Source organism: Dama dama, chromosome 17, assembly GCF_033118175.1.
Source record: "Dama dama isolate Ldn47 chromosome 17, ASM3311817v1, whole genome shotgun sequence".
In the NCBI taxonomy this organism is placed as follows: domain Eukaryota; kingdom Metazoa; phylum Chordata; class Mammalia; order Artiodactyla; family Cervidae; genus Dama; species Dama dama.
Window position 1 is genome coordinate 70,031,181 of NC_083697.1, and position 26,479 is coordinate 70,057,659.

At 35.8% G+C, this 26,479-nt stretch overlaps 1 protein-coding gene across 5 annotated transcripts in view; it reads right to left on the reverse strand.

Moving 5' to 3' along the window:
* NFXL1 (nuclear transcription factor, X-box binding like 1) overlaps nt 1-26,479 on the reverse strand; it is a 54,100-nt gene that overhangs the window by 14,494 nt on the left and 13,127 nt on the right. For all 5 annotated transcript variants that reach the window (XM_061164695.1, XM_061164694.1, XM_061164692.1 and 2 more), the window contains exons 10-18: nt 26,009-26,133; nt 25,277-25,399; nt 22,041-22,131; nt 17,385-17,505; nt 16,996-17,155; nt 15,894-15,985; nt 6,183-6,204; nt 5,620-5,760; nt 2,234-2,400 (exon numbers count right to left, since the gene is read on the reverse strand). In XM_061164695.1, the coding sequence (XP_061020678.1) occupies nt 2,234-2,400; nt 5,620-5,760; nt 6,183-6,204; nt 15,894-15,985; nt 16,996-17,155; nt 17,385-17,505; nt 22,041-22,131; nt 25,277-25,399; nt 26,009-26,133 (1,042 nt within the window). The remainder of the gene's footprint in view (nt 1-2,233; nt 2,401-5,619; nt 5,761-6,182; nt 6,205-15,893; nt 15,986-16,995; nt 17,156-17,384; nt 17,506-22,040; nt 22,132-25,276; nt 25,400-26,008; nt 26,134-26,479) is intronic.

Consider the following 26,479-nt stretch of genomic DNA (forward strand, 5'->3'; position numbering starts at 1 on the left):
TTTGTTCCTGTTTCTCTGTAACTAGGAACAAGTTTTTCAAGGCCTGTATCTTTTATAACTAATTTCTATAGAAGAAAGTGCATGAAGCAGAAAATGACTAAAAGGAAAAGATGACTTATGAAATGGAAAGTAAATGAAATTATCAGAAAAAATACTGAGACTGAAGAATTCTGTGTAAAAACATGGATTCAAGAAAAGGAAAAAAGAACTCTAGAGCTGTGGTAATGGAAACCACTTCAATCCATCTGCCTCCAAACATTTCTACCCAAAATCATTCAGCTCATTAATAACAAACAGAATCACTGAAATTCCATGACATCAGCAAAACCAGAAGACAGAAATTTCTACAAACTGCAAATAACCTGTAAGTAGACAAATTAAACACCAAATGCTAGCAGAGCTGTTTCTCAAGCTCCCGTAACAAATCTTTGCAGACAGCTTGGCAGAGTTCTGGAGAAACGAGAGGCAGGAGAAGACAGGGACTGAGCTAACGCTGCACCAGGAAGAAAAAGTCCACCACAAACGTGAAACACTGAAAAAGTCCTGGTGAATCAAAGCAAGAGAAGAAGCTTCTAAAAAGTATGCAAGAATCAAGAAGCCAGTGCTAGAAAGGCAATGCTTTGTGGAAGAAGGTAAAAGGAAAAGGTGTCCTTTGGAGACCACATGACAAAGGAAAAAGAAGCATGAGGGGCAAGTTTAGGACACTGCGAGACCAAAGAAAACAAACTCTTGGGACATTCCTGGCAGTCCAGTGATTAAGATTCCATGCTTCCACTACAAGGGGCATGGGTTCGATCCCTGCTTGAGGAACTAAGATTCACAGAGGGCACAGTCCCAAAAAAGGAAAAAAGAAAACAGCCTCTTTTCATCAGTAACACTCATTAATAAAGCAAAACTATCCTCTTAATTCTTCTTACAAAATTTCTAAAACCAAAAATTGTAATTTTTTAATTTCATCAGAATAATTTTAATATTTAAAAAGAATAAAATCTGACTTCCCAATTTAAACCATGAGTCTAGAGTATAAGTGGGAGACGGAAATGGCAACCCACTCCAGTATTCCTGCCTGGAGAATCCTGTGGACAGAGAAGCCTGGAGGGCTCCTGTCCATGGGGTCGCACAGAATCAGACACGACTGAAGCGACTTAGCATGCATGCATGCACTGGAGAAGGAAATGGCAACCCACTCCAGTATTCTTGCCTGGAGAATCCCAGGGACAGAGGAGCCTGGTGGGCTGCCATCTCTGGGGTCGCACAGAGTTGGACGCAACTGAAGTGACTTAGCAGCAGCAAAGTACAAGTGACAGAAATATTTTTAAGATACTATTAGCATTTACTCTGGCCACCTGATGCGAACAACTGACTCACTGGAAAAGACCCTGATGCTGGGAAAGATTGAAGGCAGGAGGAGAAGGGGACGACAGAGGATGAAATGGTTGGATGCCATCACTGACTCGATGGACATGAGTTTGAGCAAGCTCCAGGAGTTGGTGATGGACAGGGAAGCCTGGCATGCTGCAGTCCATGGGATCACAAAGAGTTGGAGATGACTAAGCAACTAAACTGATTACCATTTTTCTGAAAGTATGGTCCAAAAAGTCAGAAATAAACTCATATTCCCAAATTTCATCTGAGTAAAATATACTTACAAAAATTCCACTTTACAGATGGGTTAATTATGTCAGATCATGATTAAATAGAAAAAAAAATGAAAAAAACTTTCCCTCCACATAATCCACAAGCAAAAACTTGCATTTTTAAGTAAGGAAAATATGGAAGTCATATCCTAGTACGGTAATTACCACAACAGTAACATCTGCAATAAACAAAAGCCTACCTTTTAAATCTATGATTTAAAAATTGTGCCTAAGTAACTATATGCAAGTCAACTTTGAACCAAAAATTCTAGCTGACAATGGTATTTGAACCATCTGGTATAGGAGTGCTTCTGCTGTTTCTCTAAAAGCAAATTTTTTCCTAACAAAATCTTACATGAAATACCCAAATGGAAAAAAAAAGAATTTCCCTGGTTAAAATCAAGAGAAAGTATCTGGAAGGTGAAACAGCCTACATTTCTTCCTTCCAGATCTCTACTGGAAAATCGAGGCCTTCAGCCTCTAAGGACCACATTGAAAAATATTCCTTAAAGTATTCTATAAAAGGTTCTGAATTACAAAAAAGATAAACAGTTAAAATGGCTAGTGAAACAAGAATATTTCTTCAGACTACTTACCTACATTCCACATAAAGACTTGTGATCTTGCAGTGACATTTTATCCTGAGCATCTGAGCACAAGGAGGGCACTCTCCAGGGTGACACGGCAGGACACACGGGTGAGGACACCCCGACGGCCGTGACTTAGAGCACCCTTCCTCACAGCGAAGGCATTCCGGGCCAGCCTGGCAAGTACCAAGGAAATAAACCACTGAAATACAGAAATCAAACATTTCCATACAGCTAAAGCTATACAATTTATATCTCATTAAAAGGAAGTACCTCTGCAGCTCTCGGAAATTCAGTTAATAAAATGGTGCTATGCTTTCACTCTTCTAAAAATATTCAAATGAATAACAGCAAGATTATCAATGGGACCATTACTCACAAAGATTTTTGTCTACCAATCTCATCTGATCAAACTGCTTTCCCTTTAAAATGGACTTGATTACATGAAGCTTTCCTACTAAAATGTAAACTACTTCCTAGTCAGTGGTGGGGGGTGGGGGGTGGGGGGGAAATAGCGTAAAAGCTTACCAATTTCCACTCAAGAAGTATGACCATCATCTAACTAAAGAAATCAACATACTGTTAACACATAACTAAAAATTACCAAAGCATTCAATGTTCTAGGAATGTTAATCGCATCTGGCCAAGGAGAAACACATATAGAAGGGAAAGAAAATGACTAGCAGTCTATTTTTTAATGCACTTCAGTGAACCAAGATTAAATTACATTTATAAATAAATGGACCTTAATTTAGCTCAACAAAGTACCTCTTTTGTAATCATGGCTGAACTTGGGAACAATAATGTTTAACCCTCATAACTCAGTATCCATGTCAACTGCTCTCATTTATTCATGTGAAATGCCAGGCTGGATGAAGCACAAGCTGGAATCAAGACTGCCAGGAGAAATATCAATAACCTCAGATATGCAGATACACCATCTTTAAGGCAGAAAGTGAAGAGGAACTAAAGAGCTGCTTGATAAAAGAGGAGAATGAAAAAGTTGGCTGAAAACTCAACATTCAAAAAACTAAGATCAAGGCATCCGATCCCATCACTTCATGGCAAACAGATGGGGAAACAATGGAATCAGTGACAGACTATTTTCTTAGGCTCCAAAACCACCACAGATGGTGACTACACCCATGAAATTAAAAGACGTTTGCTCCTTAGATGAAAAGCTATGTTAAACCTAGACAGCATATTAAAAAGCCAGAGACATTACTTTGCCCACAAAGGTCTATATAGTCAAAGCTGTGTTTTTTCCAGTAGTCACATATGGATGTGAGAGTTGGACTATAAAGAAGGCTGAGTGTAGAAGAATTGGTGTTTTTGAACTGTAGTGTTGGAAAAGACTCTTGAGAGTCCCTTGGACTGCAAGGATATCAAACCAATCCATCCTAAAGGAAATCTATCCTGAATATTCATTGGAAGGACTGGTGCTAAGCTGAAGCTCCAATACTTCGGCCACCTGATACAAAGAGCTGACTCATTGGAAAAGACCCTGATGCTGGGGAAGGTTGAAGGCAGGAGAAGAAAGGGACAGAGGATGAGATGGTTGAATGGCATCACTGACTCTGCACATGAGTTTGAGCAAGCTCCAGGAGTTGGTGATGGACTGGGAAACCTGGCGTGCTGCGGTCCCTGGGGTCGCAGAGTCAGACACGACTGAATAACAACCAACACAAATTCAGTTCTTTAGCAGATACGTATTAGTTAAATTATTAAATTACTAGACCAGAGAGGTACTTTGTTGAGCATCTCTATGTCTTTTTTAATTGACATAAAATTCTAAGCTATTTTTGACATGCAGGATTACAAAGAAAAAGTGTTTCAATTATCAAACATTATAATTTCTTTTTTAAAAAATATATATTAACTTATTCCATCAATACTTATTCAACATTATGTGCCAGGTATTGTCCCATATACTGGGAATACGTAAGACTGGACAGGGTCCTTGGCCAAGGAATTTATATTTAAGTAGGGGACTATAAAGAACGTAACAGAATATCTTCATATATACTGAGAAAAGATAAAGCAGGACCTATAGGAAACTCAGTTGAAATGTTATAGTAAAGAATTTTAAAAGTTTCTGAATTATTTAATTTTCTATACATAAATTAGAATGATTACAAAGTTATCTTCTAAAATAATTTTCATTGATATACATTGCAGTAGTCTTCCCTGAATGTGAGACAGGGATGAACTTGTAGCTAAAGTGAGAAGAATTGCACATAACTTATAACTCATATTTTGCCAGAGCAATTCACTGCCTAGGAAGCCATGTCACGTAATCCAAGGTAACTGTAATTCCCCACCGTCATATCACTTCTTTAAATGAGTTTTTTCTGACTCAGTTGATATTCTGGCCATACCATCATACATCAGCTATTCTCTAAAGAGATTCTGAATCAATATATTAGTTTGATTTTATAAGTCCAGTATCTTCCTCGTTTTATCATGACAATATTTTTACTAAGGATCAAGGTATGGCTCAATGAAGAAATTATAAGCAATACAAGTTACATATATATTTACACACGAAAAAATATACTACAGACATTTATGTTGCCATGTATTATAATTACCAAATCAAAGACCAAAACATCTAACAATGCAAGTGAAATTTTCAATAACACAATTCATATAATAATTTTAACATTTGTTATTGTAACATTACTTAGTAATAAAATGAAGCTTAAAAATGTTTGACATTCCTTATTAAGCACGTTACTAGAATTATTAGGATTCCCTACAAAATGGAAACCCAAGAAAAAACACTAATTATTTTAAAAATAAAATTTATATTATTTGAAATTTGATTAGCTACATTTCTTTTTCCATGTAAAATGGCAATTTTTAGACTTTTTTTAAGGTTGATATCTCATATGCTTGTAAAATGCTTTTAGTAAATCTCACACAATTTACACATATCCCATATTTGTGATGTTATTTACTGCCCACAGAGAATTTATTAAAATCGTGAACATCACCTAGTACCCATTTTAGGTTTAAAAAACAGCTGACAGCAAATGCTCCAGACAAAACTTTGAGATACAAACGGATAGCAGTAGAGGTGATACTGCCGCTACTAACTGTCTAAAAGGGACAATTTCTGTACTTTTATCATAAAATCAAATCCTATGTATTAACACAGGTACAGCATGCAAAGAGTACCAAAGTAAAAGGCATGTTATCATGAGCTAGCACAAAGATGCAGAGAGAGGTACGCCAAGTGTTACAGCTGGTTGTTTTAGGAAAAGCAAGGAAGGAGGAGGGATAAGGGCAAGAAGAGAGAGAGAAATTATAGCAAAATATTTATGGCATGATTATTAAAAGAAAGTGTTTTAAGCATACCATAACCATGTATACATTCAATCCAAGGACATTACCTTTTTTTTGCCAGTGCAGGAATCTCTCTCAGTTACTTTGTGACACTCTTTCATACATGTATGATTCTGACAATTTAAGGTTCGTCCACAAACTCTCTTACAAGAATAAGGTCCTACAGCATGACATGGTATAGGGCTCACCTTAAAATTTAAGAAAAAAAGAAAAATTAGCAATGTACACACATACACAGCCTACTGGAAGCATGTTTCAAAAATGACTGTTATTCATTTGAGAACAAGTTCTATCTAACACATTCCATTAATAATTACTATCAAAATCAAAGTAACCTATCAAAAAAATCCAAAGAATGAATGCCAAGAAGCAAAATATCCTATTCCTAAAAGGGAAACAATACAATGCTTCTGTAGTGAATGCATATTCATAGGCTAATTCTCAAACAAAAGCATTGTATATTTTTGAATACTTAGTAGACAAACTCTTATACTCTTTAGAGCACTAAAAAGACAATACATTGACTTTGTTATTTCTAATAGCCATCATATAGAAGAGGAATATATTAATAGATTGTAAGCTTTAGTTAAAGCTTGTGCCTGTAACTCACCTCATGTTTTCCAAGACATTCCCTGTAAGAAAAAAAATGAAAACATTATGCATTCTTCAGAAAGAATATTTTTAAAGCAACGATGCTAACTCTACTGGTTTTTGAATTACAAATAAAAAATAAACACATACAGAAATAATAAGTGATTACAGAAAGATTCCAGGATACAAAGTTAAAATACAAAAGCCAACTGCTTTCCTATTTACCAGCAATGAACTGGAATTTGAAATTAAAAACACACGACCATTTATACCAAGGCTTCCCTGGTAGCTCAGTTGGTAAAGAATCCACCTGCAATGCAGGAGACCCCGGTTCGATTCCTGGGTCAGGAAGATCCGCTGGAGAAGGGACAGGTTACCCACTCCAGTATTCTTGGGCTTCCCTTATGGCTCAGCTGGTAAAGAATCCGCCTGCAACACAGGAGACCTGGGTTCGATCCCTGGATTGGGAAGATCCCTTGGAGCAGGGAAAGGCTACCCACTCCAGTATTCTAGCCTAGAGAATTGCATGGACTGTATAGTCCATGGGGTCGCAAAGAGTAGGACATGACTGAGCAACTTTCACTTTCACCATTTATACTAGCACATACAAAAATGAAATACTTAGATATAAATCTAACAAAATAAATAATAAGATCTATATGAAGAAAACTATAAAACATTGATGAAAGAAATAAAAGTAGACCTAAATACATGAAGAGATATTTCATGTTCATCTTTAGAAAGGAGCAATGCTGTTAAAATGTCACTTCTTTCCAACTTCATCTAGATTCAACACAATTACAATCAAAATCCCAGCAAGTTATTTTGTGTATATCAACAAACTGATTCTAAGATCTATATGGAAAAACAAAAAAACCCAGGATAGCCAACACAGTACTGAAGAACAAAGGCAAAGAACTGACACTACCCAACATCAAGCCTTATTATAAGGGTACAGTGATCAAGATAGTATGGTACTGGTGGAAGAACAGACAAACACATCAATGCAACAGACAGAGAGCCCAGAAACAGACTCACACAAAGACAGTCAACTGATCTTTGACAAAGGAGAATGGCAATCAAACGGTCAAAGGACAGACTTTCCAACATATGGCTGGTGCTGGAACAAAGGAACATCCACACGGAAAAAAAATACAAACAGACTTTATACCTTTCTGAAGTTACTTCAAAATGGCTCAAAGACCTAAATGTGAAACGCAAAACTATAAACATAGGAGAAGATCTAGGTGACCTTGGTTTGATGATGACTTTTTAAATACAACACCAAAAGCACGAACCAGGAAAGAAAAATGGCTAAGTTGGACTTCATTAAACACAAAACATCTGCTCTGCCATAAGCGCTTAAATAAGAACACCTAAATGAAAAGATAAGCCACAGACTGGGAGAAAATATTTGGAAAAACACAGCTGGTAAAGGACCTGTATGCAAAATATAAAAGAACTCTTAAAATTCAATAATAATAAATAAACAACTCAATTAAATCAATGGGCAAGATCTGAACAGAGAACAGACACTTTATATGAAAAGATCTTCAACATCATTTACCATTAGAGAACTGCCAATTAAAACAGCAATAAGATGCTGTTACTACACACCCATTAGAACAGCTAAAATCCAAAACACTGACAATAATATTTGCTGGTAAGGATGCAGGGCAAAGGGAACTCTCATTCACTGTTGGAGAGAATGCAAAATGGCGTTGTCTTATATAGGTAAGCATAGGCCTCCCATATGACCCAGAATCAGCACTCCTAAACATTTATTACCCAAATGAGTTGAAAACATATGACCACACAAAAACTTGCACATGGACGTTTACAGCAGCTTTCTTCATAACTGCTAAAACTTCGACAACCAAAATGCCCTTCAACAGGTGAATGAATAAACAAACTGTGGTACAATGGAATATTGCTTAGCAATAAAAAGAAATGAGCCTTCAAGCCATAAAAAGACATAGAGGAAATTAAATGTAAATTATTAAGTGCAACATGCTAAAAAGGCTATATACTGTAGGATTCCAACTACAGGACAATTTGAAAAAGGAAGAATTCTAAAGACAGTAAAAGAAAGAAAAAGATGAACAGTTTCCAGGGGCTTGAGGGACAGGCAGGTGAGGGATGAACAAGTGTACCACAGGATGTTTTTAGGGCAGTGAAACTATTCTGTATGGTAAGTAATGGTGGATGCAGGCAGGAGATTATGCACATACAACTGAAAAAGTATATCCTAATGTAAACTATAGACTTTAGTTAATGTATCAGTATCAATTCTTCAGCTGTAAAAAATTCTGCTCTAAGAAAGAAATTATATTACCTGGATAGTTCATGTGACAAATAATAAATTTCAACATATACTTCATAATAATAATTATGTTACACATGCCACTGAAAAAGCATTATATCAGAGTTAGAAAGACCTTTATATATATATGCTTTTGGTTTTTAAACTGAGATAAAATTCACATGCCATAAAGTTTACACTTTTAAAGAATACAATTCCACACTAATGTAATATATTTATAATAGGGGAAACTGTGTGTGAATGGTAGGAAAACAAGACCTCTTTGTACTTTCTGTGAAATTTTCCTGTAAACCTAAAAAGTCATCTTTAAATTAAAAAAAACAAAACAAATATTTTATATCCCTTTTGAAAGGCTGGTTTAGAAATTGTCATGTGATCCAACTCTGGCCAATGAAAAGTGAAAAGAATTTTATTATGGGAAAAATTTCCTCAGTCTTTAAGTAAAGAAGATGATGGCTGAAGGCACAAACAGCTTCCATTTCTCCCTCTGGAAACTTCACCAACTGGACGGGAAACAGTCAGAGAGCAAAGACTATACCAAAGACTATACCAAGGATACAAAGTAAGGACAGAATTTGGGCCCTCAATGAGGTATCTGAATTAATCAGATCAACCAACTATGAAGCAGTTCTAACACCAGTCTACTGTGCAAGAAATAAATTACCATATTGCTTTTTATTTGGAGTTTCTGTTACTTGAAGCAAAAGGCATCCTAAATGATATAGCACATATTATATATGTTATACATACATGTTCAGAATTCTTATAGCACATGGCCAAATTATTATCAAATGTAATGTTATTTTTAAAACAAGAGGACAAGAAAACATAAACACTGTACAATAATAAGAAATTATATTACCTTGATAATTCATGTGACAAGTAATTTTGTTATGCATGTTACTAAAAAATCATATCAGAGTTAGAAGGACCTTTATACATGTTCTTCTCCTTTTTAAAACTGGGATAAAATTCACATGCCATAAAATGTATACTTTTTAAAGAGTACAGTTCAGAGGTGTTTAGTGTTTTCACAAGGTTGTATAACTACAATCACCATGACTTAATCCTAGAATATTTTCATGACCCAAAGAGAAGCCCTGAAACAATCAGAATCATTCTCCATGGTCTCCTATCCTCAGACTCTGAAACCACTAACCTACTTTCTGTCTCTATGGATTTGCCTATTATGGACATTTCATATTATGTATTTTGTGGCCTCTGTGTCTGCCTCCTTTCATTTAGAATGAAATGTTTTCAAGGTTCAACCATGCAACATGCAAAAATATAAAAAATTCATGCATGTGTATGGCTGAATCATATTCCATTGTTTGTTGTGGTCCACACAGTCAAAGGCTTTGGCATAGTCAATAAAGCAGAAGTAGATAATTTTCTGGAACTCTCTTGCTTTTTGGATGATCCAATGGATGTTGGCAATTTGATCTCTGGTTCCTCTGCGTTTTCTAAAACCAACTTAAACATCTGGAAGTTCATGATTCACATACTGTTGAAGCCTGACTTGGAGAATTTTGAGCATTACTTTATTAGTGTGTGAGATGAGTGCAATTGAGCAGTAGTTTGAGCATTCTTTGGAATTGGAATGAAAACTGACCTTTTCCAGTCCTGCAGCCACTGCTGAGTTTTCCAAATTTGCTGGTATATGGAGTGCAGCACTTTCACAGCATCACCTTTTAGGATTTTAAATGGATCAACTGGAATTTCATCACCTCCACTAGCTTTATTCGTAGAGATGCTTCCTAAGGCCCACTGGACTTCGCATTCCAGGATGTCTGGCTCTAGGGTGGTGATCACACCATCATGATTATCTAGGTCATGAAGATCTTTTTTGTACAGTTCTGTGTATTCTTGCCACCTCTTAATATCTTCTGCTTCTGATAGGTCCATACCATTTCTGTCTGTTATTGAGCCCATCTTAGCATGAAATGTTCCCTTGGTATCTCTAATTTTCTTGAAGAGATTTCTACTCTTTCCTACTCTATTGTTTTCCTCTATTTCTCTGCACTGATCACTGAGTAAGGCTTTCTAATCTCTCCTTGCTATTCTTTGGAACTCTGCATTCAAATGGGTATATCTTTCCTTTTCTCCTACGCCTTTCACTTCTCTTCTATTCACAGCTATTTGTAAGGCCTCCTCAGACAACCATTTTGCCTTTTTGCATTTCTTTTTCTTGGGGATGGTCTTGATCACAGCCTCCTGTACAATGTCACGAACCTCTGTCTATAGTTCATCAGGCACTCTATCAGATCTAATCCCTTGAATCTACTTGTCACTTGCACTGTATAATCATAAGGGATTTGACTTAGGTCATACCTGAATGATCTAGTGGTTTCCCTACTTTCTCCAATTTAAGTCTGAATTTGGCAATAAGGAGTTCATGGTCTGTGCCACAGTCAGCTCCTGGTCTTGTTTTTGCTGACTGTACAGAACTTCCCCATCTTTGGCTGCAAAAAATATAATCAATCTGATTTCAGTATTGACCATCTGGTGATGTCCATGTGTAGAGTCTTCTCTTGTGTTGTTGGAACAGGATGTTTGCTATGAACAGTGCCTTCTCTTCGCAAAACTCTGTTAGCCTTTGACCTATTTCATTCTGCACTCCAAGGCCAAATTTGCCTGTTACTCCAGGTATTTCTTGACTCCCTACTTTTGCATTCCAGTCCCCTATAATGAAAAGGACATCATTTTTGGGTGTTAGTTCTAGAAGGTCTTGTAGGTCTTCATAGAACCATTCAGCTTCTTCAGCATTACTTGTCAGGGCATAGATTTGGATTACTGTGATACTGAATGGTTTGCCTTGGAAGCGAACAGAGATCATTCTGTCATTTTTGAGACTGCATCCAAGTACTGCATTTCAGACTCTTTTGTCGACTATCATGGCTACTCCATTTCTTCTACGGGATTCTTGCCCACAGTAGTAGATATAACGGTCATCTTAGTTAAATTCACCCATTCCAGTCCATTTTAGTTTGCTGATTCCTAAAAAGTCGACGTTCACTCTTGTCATCTCCTGTTTGACCACTTCCAGTTTGCCTTGATTCATGGACCTAACATTCCAGGTTCCTATGCAATATTGCTCTTTACAGCATCAGACTTTACTTCCATCACCAGTCACATCCCCAACTGGGTGTTGTTTTTGCTTTGACTCTGTCTCTTCATTCTTTCTGGAGCTATTTCTCCACTGATCTCCAGTAGCATATCGGGCACCTGCCAGCCTGGGGAGTTCATCTTTCAGTGTCCTATCTTTTTGCCTTTTCATACTGTTCATGGGGTTCTCAAGGCAAGAATACTGAAGTGGTTTGCCATTCCCTTCTCCAGTGGACACGTTTTGTCAGAACTCTTCACCATGACCCATCCATCTTGGGTGGCCCCACAGGGCACGGCTCATAAGTTTCACTGAGTTAGACAAGGTTGTGGTCCATGTGAGCAGATTGGTTAGTTTTCTGTGATTATGGTTTTCAGTCTGTCTGCCCTCTGATGGAGAAGGCTAAGAGGCTTATGGGAGCTTCCTGATGGGGGAGACTGACTGAGGGGGAAACTGGGTCTTGTTCTGATGGGCAGGGCCATAGTCTGTAAATCTTTAATCCAATTTTCTGTTGATGGGTGGAGCTGTGTTCCCTCCCTGCTATTTACCTGGGGCCAAACTATGGTGGAGGTGATGAAGATAATGGCGACCTCCTTCAAAAGGTCCCATGCAGGCACTGCTACACTGAGTGCCCGCAGCCCTGCAGCTGGCCACTGCCAACCCACGCCTCCACCGGAGACTCCCAGACACTCACGGGCAAGTCTACGTCTGCCTTATTGACTATGACAAAGCCTTTGACTGTGTGGATCACAAGCTGTGGAACATTCTAAAAGAGATGGGCATACCAGACCACCTGACCTGTCTCTTGAGAAACCTGTATGTAGTTCACGAAGCAACAGTTAGAACTGGACATGAAACAGCAGACTGGTTCCAAATAGGGAAATAAGTACGTCAAGGCTGTATATTGGCACACCACTTATTTAACTTCTATGCAGAGTACATCATGAGAAATGCTGGGCTGGAGGAAGCACAAGCTGGAATCAAGATTGCCGGGAGAAAATATCAATAACCTCAGATATGCAGATGACACCACCCTCATGGCAGAAAGCAAAGAAGAACTAAAGAGACTCTTGATGAAAGTGAAAGAGAAGAGTGAAAAAGTTGGCATAAAGCTCAACATTCAGAAAACTAAGATCACGGCACCTGGTCCCATCACTTCATGGCAAATAGATGGGGAAACAATGGAAACAGTGAGAGGCTTTATTTTTGGGGGCTCCAAAATCACTGCGGATGGTAACTGTAGCCATGAAATTGAAAGACACTTGCTCCTTGGAAGAAAACTTATGACCAACCTAGAGAGCATATTAAAAAGCAGAGACATTACTTTGCCAACAAAGGTCTGTCTAGTCAAAGCTATGGTTTTTCCAGTAGTCATGTATAGGTGTGAGAGTTGGACTATAAAGAAAGCTGAGCACCAAAGAATTGATGCTTTTGAACTATGGTGTTGGAGAAGATTCTTGAGTCCCTTGGACTGCAAGGAGATCCAGCCAGTCCATCCTAAAGGAAATCAGTCCTGAATATCCACTGGAAGGACTGATGCTGAAGCTGAAACTCCAATACCTTGGCCACCTGATGCGAAGAACTGACTCATTTGAAAAGACCCTGCTGGGAAAGACTGAAGGCAGGAGAAGGGGACGACAGAGGATGAGACGGTTGGAAGGCATAACCGACTCAATGGACACAAGTTTGAGTAAATTCCAGGAGTTGGCGATGGACAGGGAGGCCTGGCATGCTGCAGTCCATGGGGTCGCAAAGATTTGGACACGTCTGAGCAACTGAACTGAACTGATATTCCGCTGTATGGCTAAACCACATTTTGCTTATCCATTCATCAGCTGACAGACAATTGAGCTGTCTTCACTTTTGGGGCTATTAGTAATGATGTTGCTATGGACATTCATGTTCAAGTTTTTGTGAACATGTATTTTCAATTTTCCTGGGTATAGATCTAAAGCAAAAGTGCTGGGTTATATGGTAGCTCTGTTAAGTCTCCTGAGAAACTACCAAACTGTTTCCAAAATAGCTACACCATTTTACATTCCCAATAGCAATGTATAATGGCTCCAATTTCTCCGTATCTTCACTAACACATCATATGTCTGTTTTATGTTAGCCTTCCTAGTGGGTATAAAATGCTATCTCTTGGTGGTTTTGATATATATTTTCCTAACTGGTGACATGGAACATCTTTTCACATGTACTTATTGTCTATTTGTAGATCTTCTTTGAAGAAATACCTAAGTCTTTGACCATTTTGAAATTGGATTATTAGTCTTTTTGTCTCTCAGTCTAACAATTCTTTACATACTCTGGATAATATACTCTTATAAGATACATATTTACATTTTCTCCCATTCTGTGAGCTATCTTTTCAATTTTTTGAGCGTGTCCTTAATGTGCACGTTCTTGATAATGTCCTGACTTACTTTTTATGAACTCCAATTTTTTTTTCTCTTGTTTATGTTTTAGGTGTCATATCTAATAAAACAATGCCTAACCCAAGGACACAAAGATTTTATTCTATGTTTTCTTCTCAGAGTTCAGTAGTTTGTGTCCTTAATTGTAGGCCTCTGATCCATTTTGAGTTACTATATACATATGTTGTGACGTAAGAATCTGAGCTCATTTTCCATGTGAATATTCAGTTGTCCCCAAACCATTTGTTACAAAAAGCATTCTTTCCCCTATTTAATTATTCTGACATTCCTGCCAAAAATCAACTGACCATAAATGTATGCATTTACTTCTTGGCTGTCAGATCCAGGCACTTGACCTTTATGTCTATCTGGATGTCAGTACTACAGTCTTTGGTCCTCTTTAAATTCTAACAACATTTTATAGTTCTCAGTGTGGAAATCTTGGATTTCTTCTATCAAATTTGTTAAGTAAACAAAATGTTTATTCTTCTTAATGTTATTGGAAATGGAACTGTTTCCTTAGTTCAATTTTCAGATTGTTCATTGTTAGTGTATAGAAATAAAATTGACTTTTGTATATTCATGCTTCTTATAACCTCACTAAACTTATTTAATATCTCTAATAACTTTTGGAAAGATTCCTTAGGATCTTCCATACACATGAGCATGTTATCTGAAAATCCAAACAGTTTTACTTTTTCATTTTCTAGTCTAATTGCTCTAGCTGGTATCTGTAGTACAGTATTGAACAGAAGTGGCAGAACAAACATCCTAGTCTTGTTTCTGATACTCAGGGGGAAACCTTTAAATCCTTCACCATTAAGTGTGATGTTAACTGTGGGTTTTTCATAGATATCCTTCACTGGGTTGAGGAAGTTCCCTCTTACCCAAAGACTGTTGAGTGTTTTTATCAAGAAAATGTGTCAGATTTTGTCAAATGTTTTTCTGCATCTATCAACTGCCTTTTACTCTACTGATGAAGTACTAAGATGATTGATTTTAATCAATCATTGATGAATGAATGACTGAGGTTGATTCGACCTCATATTTCTGGAATATACACACTTGGCCATGGTATGTAATTCTTTTTGCATGCTGCTGGATTTAGTTTGCTAATATCTAGTTAAGAATTTTTGTATCTATATTAAAAAGGGGACATTGGTCTGTATTTTTCCTTTTTCTGATTTATTAACAGGGAAATCCTAGCCTCATTGAATACATCAGGAAGTGTCCCTCCTTAGTAAAACACTGGTGGTAACTCTTCAAAAGTTTGGTAGAATTCACCAGTGAAGTCACTGGTCCTGAGGTTTTCTTTGTGGTAAGGTTTTTGTTACTAATTTACCCTCTTTACTAGTTATAGTCAGATCTCCTACTTCTTCTTGGGTCAGTTTCAGTACAGCTATGTGTTTCTAAGAATCTGTCCATTTTCCACACAAACAGTAACCAAAAGAAGAGTAGGAGTGGCTATACTGACCCATTAAAACTTTAGTTGGGGAAGATGACTCAAAAAAAGTTATCTAGAGGAAGATTTTAAGCAGTAAGCAAAATATATTTGGAAAAGAATGAAACAGAAAGACAGACTACTTTACAGGCTACCAGGGGAGAGATACCAGGTTCCCAGAGCCACCAGGGAAGCCCATTCAGGCTAGGCCTGAGATGATGATGAACTACAGAAAGAAAAAGGGGAGAAGTTTCTTAAGATATGTTTTAAACTATGTCAAAAGATCTTAGTTTCTGCTCCCAATGCAGAGAGCCCATGTTTCTAAGTCAGGGAACTAGATTCCACATACCCTAACTAAGAGTTCACATGCTGCAACTAAGGACCCCACATGCCACAACGAAAATAAATTAAAAAAAAAAAAAAAAAAGCTAAAATCCAATACTTACATAGGAATAGGAACCTGACATGGAGGACAAGGCAGTGCAGTCTGAATAACTGCTGGTTCAGAAGGCTGTTCCCAGGGGCCTGCAGGTTGGCGCTGCAAGTGAAATGCACCAATTGTAAGTCAGAGGAGTTAGACTGTATGGCCAGTTTAAGAATCTAAGAAGACAGTTCCACAAATCCTCTGCTCAAGCAGGTTGAAATTTTTTCAAGTAATCAACAAATTGCGCTTACTGAAATATATTACTATATCCTTAAATTCCATTACATTGGTTTCCTCTAACACATTTATATTAAAAATTGAGGCAGACTGCAGTTTTTAAATAACAGAACAAAGGCAGCATAGCATCCTCCACTTTACAAAACAGAATCATAAAATCTAAATTCCACCAATAGAATTTAACCTCCATTGTTTGGTTCATTGTTATCTCCCCAGCACCTAGAAGAATGCTTAACACATAGTAAGAATTCAGTAAATATTTGCTGAATGTGTGAAGGAATCTTTGAAAAAATTAGGAGATATTTATAACTCTAAACCACAATATATGGAGGACTCACAAACTCATCTGCACGATTATAAAATGACTATCATGCTGTTTTTACAAACATTTGTTTATTGGTTTCTTTGCTTTTCTATACTGTGAGCTTCTTAAGACAGAAGGTCAAGTCTTAAACCTTATGTGAAAGTCACTCAATCGTGTCCGACTCTTTGCGACCCCATGGACTCAGGCCAGAATACTGGAGAGGGTAGCCTTTCCCTTCTCCAGGGGATCTTCCCAACCCAGGGTTCGAACCCAGCTCTCCTGCATTACAGGCAGATTCTTTATCACCTGAGCCACCAAGGAAGCCCAAGAAAACTGGAGTGGGCAGCCTATCTCTTCTCCAGCAGATCTTCATGACTCAGGACTCGAACCAGGGTCTCCTGCATTGCAGGCGGATTCTTTACCGCCTGAGCTCCCAGGGAAGCCCTAACCGTATGACTCAGGTCCTATCACAGTGCTTAATACCCAGCAAGTAATTAATCATCTCGTGTTGTATGACTAAGTAAAATTAAGAAAACCTAACCCAGAAAAATGCACTATCTCTTAGTAATATTTGTTCTCTTACCCTGCCAGTTTGCTTTATTAATGCTTGATCATGACATGGAGCAGGACATAAGTGACCGCATTTCTCCAAAACCTTTTGGCACGGTTGATGACATGGAGGACAAGAGCCAAAGTGACAGCGATGTTTCTCTTGACTTGTATGATGGCAAGTTGGTGGACGACTAAATTATAAAATACAATTTTTTTAATTACTTTGATCACAGAACAATTATATCTAAAGTGCAATTATTTATTTATATATATTCTTATTCCACACAGAATGATCATATTGTGAATATTAATATTTTAGAACATTAAAGCAAAACTGAAAATACTAACAAAATTAAAAATCAATATGAATTTAAACCTCTAAGATACCAGATGTAAGTCTGTGCAGAGCTTTTTACTAACCTGCACTGCTCTTTGCACTTGGGGGGTCTTGTGGTACGTTCTCGGCCACAGGGTACTGTCACCTTTGTATTACCACAATTGCACTTCACATCTACAGTTTCTGGGCAAGGATAACAACTACCTGGAAAAAAAAAAAAAAGTCTGAAACTTAAAGAGAAAGTTCCTTAACTATCCAAATTCCCATCAACAGCAGAATCAATAAGTTTAGTATATTCGCACAATGGGATATTCTACTATGAGAATAAAACCAGTATGAATGAACCTCACACATATAATGAGCAACAGAAATTCGACACCAAGAGTATGATTCCATTTACATAAAATAAACAGGAAAAACTAAATCTACACTGTTTAAAATCAGGATAATGATTACCAAGGACACAAAAATAGTTTTGGAAAGGCTGGGAATGCTCTGTTTAATAATGTGAGTTCTGGTTATATGGGTAGTTTCAGTTTATAAAAAGTCATCAAACTGTACACTTGCTATCCGTATACTTTTCTGTATCTACACTGGTACTTCAACAAAAAAAGTTTTAGAATTTTCTTTAAAATTTGCTAAAAGTTCTATTCTAAGTAACAAATAACACATTATTAAAATTATATAAGCAAAATGGAGCTAAGTCTTTGGAAAATCTGTTAGCAATAACCTTTTTGGCTTAATTTCATACATACATTTTGATTCAAGTACATTATTTTAAGATAAATTCCCCAATATGAGTGACTTCTTTCATCAGATTATTAACAAGTATAGTCAATTTTCCATTACTTGTGCTCTGAGAAAAGACTAAATTTTAAAATCTCATTTTAGGCTATAATTCCAAATAATTCTCTTCTAAACATTTCAAGAGGAAACATCTTTAGGGTTTTAGTTTTTCACCTTCTTTTGTTATGGGTTGGTAGAAACACACAAAACCAACTAAAAAGAAATCTTTTAAAATGGGCTAAAAAGTTCTCCCCAAGGCTTTGACATTCTCTTAAGGGCTTTCTTTCTGTTTTCCCAGTAGGGCACCCCATTAAAAATGAAATAATAAAAATGGAATAAAGAGTCTTCAACTAGGAAGTAGGTATCTCAAGACATTGCTGCCTAGGTGTCAGGACCAAGCAAAATGCTGAACAGCAGTTAACCTAATAAAAAACAGATTAACAATGAAAAATAGTCTGGTTAAAGATTCTGTAAGTTCAAAACAAACAAAAGTTAAAAATATTTAATAAGTTAAATACTGACCACAGGGAAAAAAAAACAAAAAACATCAGAGGAAAAAACACACATGTATCATACAAATTACCAAACTTAGACTTCAGAGTTTTGGTAAGTATAATCCAATGAAGTATTATCTTGATGGTAATGCAAACCAAGTCATCCTGACTCACCTGAACAAACTTTATTTTGTTCCTTCCAACAGAATGACTAGATGTCACATTTTTTAAAAAAATTAATAGCAATATTCATGTCTGTTCTTATGCAGCACATTGTATCAATTCCCACACTTAACAATGATAATTTTCATTCATCTTCAGCAATTCAGAGAGAAACTTATCAACATCTTTTCACCATCCTAAACTACAGCATTAGTTTTTTTAAAATTAAATCTTGGGAATAAGGGATAATTTCCCTGAACAGTCTTCCTAATGAACCCATTACAGACACTTGTACAACATGACAGATAAACTAAAATAACTCCAGTTACAGTGTTTTTTAAATGAAAAAGGAGCATTGAGTTACAGTGACCAGTGGGTCAAAAGCCCAATAATTCTGGAACCATAACCATGGATGGTCTTAAACTTAAAAGAACTATAAATTGAACTTTCATATATTCACAGTGCAAACATGGAGACAGCATGCTCTCCCTATGAGTTACAGTACAACTTAGATTATGAAGGTGTCTAGAATAATGGGAAATGACATAAAGTAATGATTTTACATATCTTATGCAATTGAGATTAAACAAATGGTAAGAGCTGTACAATGGTATTTTCATACACTTTCCATTAAGATAAATTTTGTTAGGGGCTAATAAGCTTTTTTAAAAATAAACATTCTGCCAAACAACAACAATAATAATAAACCCAGGATCTGCTCAAACCACTAGTCCCACTAACGGTTTATAGGAAATACAGAGGAAAATGCCAAAAATTCAATAATACCACAGAGATGCATTCTGCAAAATCCAGACTCTATAAAACTGTATAAAGCAGTCTAGTTTCTTAAGTGACAAAAGAAAAAGATGGAAAATCATAGAAAAAGAGGGAAATTACAAATTAACAGACTTTAGAGACATCAACCAACTACAATGTCAATCTCAGTAAGATCTCTGAGTCATACAAACTGAAGTAAAAAAATGAAGGTATTTACAAAACAACAAGATATGTGAACACCACATATTTGCTATTAAGAAACAGATTAACTATTTTCAGGTTAAGAATCCATCTTTTAGAGATGAATATTGAAGTATTTATGGGATCTGCTTCAAAGTAGTACAAGATGGGGATATGCTTTCAACATTTCTCCACTAAGTATGATGCTTGCTCTATGCTTTTTGCAGATACTCTATATATTGGGTTAAGGATGCTCTCCTCTATTCCTGGTTAAGTTTTCATCATATACAGATTTTGAATTTTATTAACTGTTTCTCAGACATTTACTAAAATGATCTCATTTCTCTTTTAGTCTGTTAATGTGGTGGAAACATATTAGATTTACTAACTGTAAGCCAACCATATATTATTGCATGGATATCTTAATACCATCTAGCTGGATCTGAGTGGTTAAAACTAATTTCACAAACATGTTCCTGAGTTAGATTGACCTGTGATTTTCTCTTACTTTCCCTGTAAGATATATAACGAGCTGGGGCACAATCCTTTTTTATATATACTATCAAATACTTTACAAAGAGATTAAACAAATATATCTTAAATGTTTATTTGTTAAAAATCATGTGTAAATATATCAATGAGGCCTTTTTTTCCTTGGTGAGAAAATTCTCAACTACTGATCTAATTTCTTTGATGGTCATACAACTAGTCAAGTTTTCAACTTAAAGTGAAGGCCACGTTTTAACAGTGGCTTCTGAGACCCTAGACACATTCTCCTTTCCTCAGCAGTCCTTTATCCCACCATCTCTCTGACCTCATCTCCTTGGACAATCACTTCAGTCCTCTCAAATGTTTCTGTCTTAAGGCACCTGCAAGTCCACAGTGTCTGATCCCTACTTCTCTCAGGGTCCCCCTCACATATCATCCTACTGTGACCACACTATGTAAAGCAATATATATCATCTCCACTAACACGATTTTAATTTCACTTTAATTCTCTTATTATACTTGTCACTATTTGATCTTCTGTACTAATTTATTTATTTTTATTCTAATTAAGAGAGAAATACAAAATAAGTTCCATAAAAGCAGGCACTTTTGCTTTGTTTGTTTGCTTTGATTTGTTAAATCATTCACTCATATAAGCCCAGTGCCTGGTACTTAGAAGACACTCAAAAATACTTATTGAAGTTTTGGGTTCACATCCTGAGTCTGTAACTAGTTCTATAACCTTGGGCCAACAATCTTTGCCTTCTTCCTCCTCACACAAAACAACACTAATGTCATTCGCCTTCCAAGATTCCTGAAAGGACGAAGACATTAAGAGAGATATCTAACACCCACCTAATCCCAAAGGAAAACAACAAAAAACAGTACAGTAGTTTGTCCAAGGTCATATAGCTACTAAGTCCAGACTTGACTCAGACCTCTTAATTTAAGTCCATGCTCTTTCTACTACCGTATACTATCTTTCAGGAGATTTCACTTCATACTAGCATACTCCAAATGAGTAAAGTTAACTCAGTTTTCAACATCGAATAACTTATGGACTCCTGAGACCCTTTCAGGTGGTGTGCAAGATCTCATATACATAGACTAGAATTTTCCAGAAACTATGCGACAAGGGATATCATAATAGATTGAATGCAGAAGCAGATATGTGAATCTAATTATCTTCTACTAAGCTGGACAGTAAAGACATCTGCAAAAATACAAAATACCATTCTTCGCAGTATTTTTTTTTCCAGAAAATACTTATTTTTCACACAAAAAAAGTTACTATATTAAGATGTAATGGGTTATTACTATGCTTAAATAAAATAATAAATGTTATTATATTTTAATTTTAAATACAGTAAGTATGAATAGATAAAACCCATATTAACAAAAGGTCTTTAGGTCCAAAAACAGTGTAAAAGGGCCTTGAGATAAAAAATTTTGAGACCCACTGGAAAGAATATATCCATTCCTTTACTAAACTTAATTTCATACAAATGTCTAAAATTCAAAATAGTACTGTAAAACCTATTAGCTTAAAAACTATATGGGGAAGACTGGGTAGAAGAAAGGAAACAATATGGTATTACAGAAAGAACAAAAGTTTATATTCAGAAGGCCTGGGTTCAAATCTTTGCTACAGTGCTTTGCTAGAAAATTCCCTAAAGGAAAACACTGAATCCTCTTCAGCTTAAATGTCCTCAACCATAAAATAAGGATACTAGCAACTACTCTAACATCTCAAGACTGTTAAGAGTAAGATAAAAAATGTGAAAGCTCTCTATCAACTATAAAGCACTATGTAAATATAAACATAAAATTACAGCTGTTATTAAATTTTACCTCTATGGCAGACAGATGGACACTTATGGTTTCTACATCCTAAAGTCCGTCCACAGTTTTGATCACAAGGTGGACAGTTTCCAGGGCAACACTGAAGGGAAAGCAATATATAAAGAACAGATAATTTGAAAATCATACATAATATGAATGTCATTACTAGTTATTCACAGAACTTAGGGAAATCAAAAGATTGTTCTTTTCACTATAAGAATAAGAATATTCAAGAGTATCAACATTCTTGTGTAGAATACATTATACTAAGAACTGTAAGTTTAAATAGACTATGACCTAATTTAGTGAAATCAAGCTAAATTTACGTGCCCTTTAGTTAACTATTCTATGATTTAAAATCGTTCCATAAGAGATTCTCTTCTACTTATCTATGCAGAGACTGACAACATTAACCACAGGAATGCATCTGGTCAAACTCTATAATCAATTTAGGCAAACAATCTGCCTATTTTTAAGATTTAATTATAATAAAGCCAGTTCAATATATAAATTAGGTGGGCAATTATTTTCAAACCAAAGAATCAGAGTCTAACTAAAGGAAAGAAGCAGAGACAGGCTAATTGATTTCAGTACTCTCTAGTTTGTTACTTCTTAATTTTCAATCTGTAAGAAATATAGCTGCCTAAGACTTGTCCCAATTTTCACTCATGAACACAAAGCAACTACTTAAAAGTTCCATCCACCATTCTAACTCTTTGACTTCTCATATATCCAAACCTTGGAAACGAAATACAGACTACAATTGTCTTAAAGAAACATGGGTTTGTAAGCTACTTAAGAAAAAGCTTCAGGATATAAAAATATCTCAAAACTAAATATATATTATTGAAAAGCAATTAAAAGTTAAAATAGTTCATTCAGTTTAGTATTTACCAAATAATACTATGTGCATATCACTTTCCCAGTGCCAATGGGGGAAAAGAAGATCATTGCAATAAGCCTTTTAGGTGTTTGTTTCTCACCACGGTGAACAATAATGACCAGATTTACTCTCCTGCTTTAAACAACTAGAAAATCAGACAAAATATATGAAGCAACAGCTTTCAGATTTTGGACAATTAGGCAGCATTGGACAGAAACCCTATGAAAAGATAAAACAAAAAAGGTGAGTCCTAACATAGCACAAGCTTAGACCTGGAAGTTTCCACACTGCAGCACAAGGAGAAAAATCACAAGCAAAATCCAGTGGTCTCACCAAGTTATGAAGACAAAATTCAAGGTTGAGAGGCCAGTATGGTTAGAATTTGTGGAGAAATGGTAGCACAAAATATAAAGTTCATAAATATCTGGAAACCAATCAAAAGTCACCCAGGAGGAAAGAATAACCCAAAAGGAAAGCAAAATTCAATCAACAAAAATAGACCCAGAAATGACAGATGACAGAATTAGTAGATAAGGACATTAAAATAGGCATGTGAGGTATAGCCCATCCACCTATGCGGATGACGACAGAAGAAAGCATGAGCATGAAAAGGACAGACATGGAAGATAAGAAAAAGACACAACTCCAAGTCTCAGATGAAAAATTACTGTCTGAGATGAGAAAATACATGATGGGATCAAAAATGGGATTATACAATGCAAAAGAAAACTTAGTGAACCTGAAGATAAAGCAACATAAGCTAACATAAAATGTGAAAAACAACAAGACTAATAACTGGAGCATCAGTGAAGCACTAGAACTACAGGCCCTCAAGCAGTCTGACACATACATCACCGGAGTGTCAGAGGGCAAGGAGCAGGAGAAATATTTGAAGAAATAAAGATCGAGAATGTCTTAAGTATGATGAAAACTATAAAGAAATAAAAGAAGCTCAACAAAAACTGAGCAAAAGAAACATGAAGAAGGCAATACAAAGGAAATCACTAATAAATTCCTGAAGACTGATGATAAAGAGAAAAATCTTTTTAAATAGTCAAAGAAAAAAGATACATACAGAAGAACAAATATAACAAAAATAGTTTAAAGTATGGGGGGGAAACTGTCAAATAAAAATCATACAGTAAAAATATTTTTCACAAACAAAAGCCAAAGAGAGTTTACAAAAATTGAAAGACTCCATGACCAGCACTCAAGAGGTGTTAAAGGAAGTTCTTCAGATAAAAGAAAATGAATCCAGATAGAAACCTGAATCTTGATAAAAGGATGAAAAATGCCAAAAGTCATGAGTTTGATGATAAATATAAAAGATTACTTATTTTTTCAAATTCTTTGAAAGATACCTATTTAAAGCAAAAACAACATATTTAAGATTTTTTTTTTAAAAATGGTATAGAATGTGTGAGAATTAGATAAAGGAGGTAAAATGGAATCATTGAAAAGCAAAACTCAATCAAACAGAAGACACAAAAAAAGGAAAAGAAACAAAGAGCAGATGTGCAAACAGAAAATAAATAGCAAAATGACAGATTTAAATCCAACCATTTTATTAAAGATCATAAGAAATGTAAATGATCTACACCCAAATTAAACAATAAAGACTGAATAAAATTAAAAAAAATCTAAGTGCTCTCTATACATGTTCACTTTAAATATAAAGATATGAATAAGTTAAAAGGATGGAAAAGATATACTGTATTAACACTACGAAAAACAAAGTTGAAATCACTATATTTAATAAATTTAGGAACAAGGTATCTTACCATAGAGGGATAATTTATAATAATAAAAGAGGCTTGAAAAAACTGCAAATCTACAGACTCAATAAAATACTCCTTATACTGAACCAAGTTTCTACAGATAAGATCTGAACAGCAGAAGTTAAGCCTCGACAAAACCAAACGCCATGGCTAACACTGCTCTGATGTCTTAGTCGGGGAGCAGAAACAGCCAGATGATCAAGTCAGAAGAGTTACGCACAGGAGAAAAGGACACCATTGTGATTTAAAAGCACTGGTAAAATCCCCACAATGCAAACAGTAATGTAGAGTATTTATCAATATCTCATAGACACCATTGTGATTTAAAAGCACTGGTAGAATCCCCACTAATGCAAACAGTAATGTAGAATATTTGTTACTATCTCATAGACACCATTGCTATTTAAAAGCACTGGTAGAATCCCCACTAATGCAAACAGTAATGTAGAATATTTATTAATATTTCATACAGGAAGCAAAGAGTATGCCTAAATATATGAGGAACAAGTCAAGATGGCACTTATCATGGGCCCCAAAAGGAAACACTCAGAAGAATTTTAAAATCAGTTTTCCAAGCTTATTACCTTTCTCCTACACTGATGCTTCTGACAGTCCCGCATCTTAACACACTTAGTTTCACAAAGATAAGTTTTATGGCACGGCATTCGTTTTGTATGCTTCCCACAGCGACAATGCTTTTCCACTTCCTGGAAGAATCAAACGCTATTGACTTTTGTTGATATGATTTTTTTCACATTGCTATCTCTATAATTACTAAAAAATGAAAGAGAAAAGTTTTAAGAGCCTTTTGTATTGAAGACTTAAGAAAAAAAGGCTGAATTTTCTAAGACACTTGTTCCAAAAAGACTTCACAGAATTTCTATTGTTAAATTTAGTAAAAACTTGATATTAAATAGTAAAACAATTAAAATCTCTTATATCTAATTACACCATAACATCTATACATCTAGTTTCAATAAAACAAAAAAACTGGATTATCTGGTAGTATGTCAAAACCAAAACCACATCTAGGCAGTTTTTTCCATCATCACTAAGCCTAATTCATTGTTGCTTTGAATGTCTACTGAGAACAAACAAGTCCACACTAGTCTAAAAATGACAACATTCAAACTTTTACCAAGGAATACAAAATAAATGGTAACTTCAGATTTAACTGCTGGCATACTCTCCTGTTTCATCATAATAAATGTTAGATCACGACCAACAGATGTTCAAGAGAACAATTATAAAACAATCCCATCTGACATATTATGGCAACAATTAAAAAAGGATAGTTATTACAGGAGATGACTAACTTGTCTACATGTTTCACAAGGGCCTCGGTGACAACGCTGTGAACATCTATGGATTCCACATTCAAGTACTTTGTCACAACTGTCTCCACAAGTTGGTACATCTTCTGTACAAGGCAAGGAAAATTCTAGAAGCAGACAAAAAAAATCAGTATTAATAACAACATATATTATTATAAAGCACTAATAATGTGCCATGTACTTCTGGTTCCCTAAATGACAGGCCTTTCTGATATGAGTTTTTGCATCTACATAATTAATGGAAAAAGTTCACTTTAATGAAAATAACCCCTAATATTTGTAAAGTTTATGCTTTTTTTAAAAAAAATTTATTTGGCTGCATTGGATCTTAGTTGCGGCACGTGGGATCTTCGTCGTGGCGCACAGGCTCTCTAGTTGTGGCACTCAGGCTTAGCTGCTCTTTGGCATGTGGGATCCTAGTTCCCGAACAGGGATCCAACCCAGGTCCCCTGC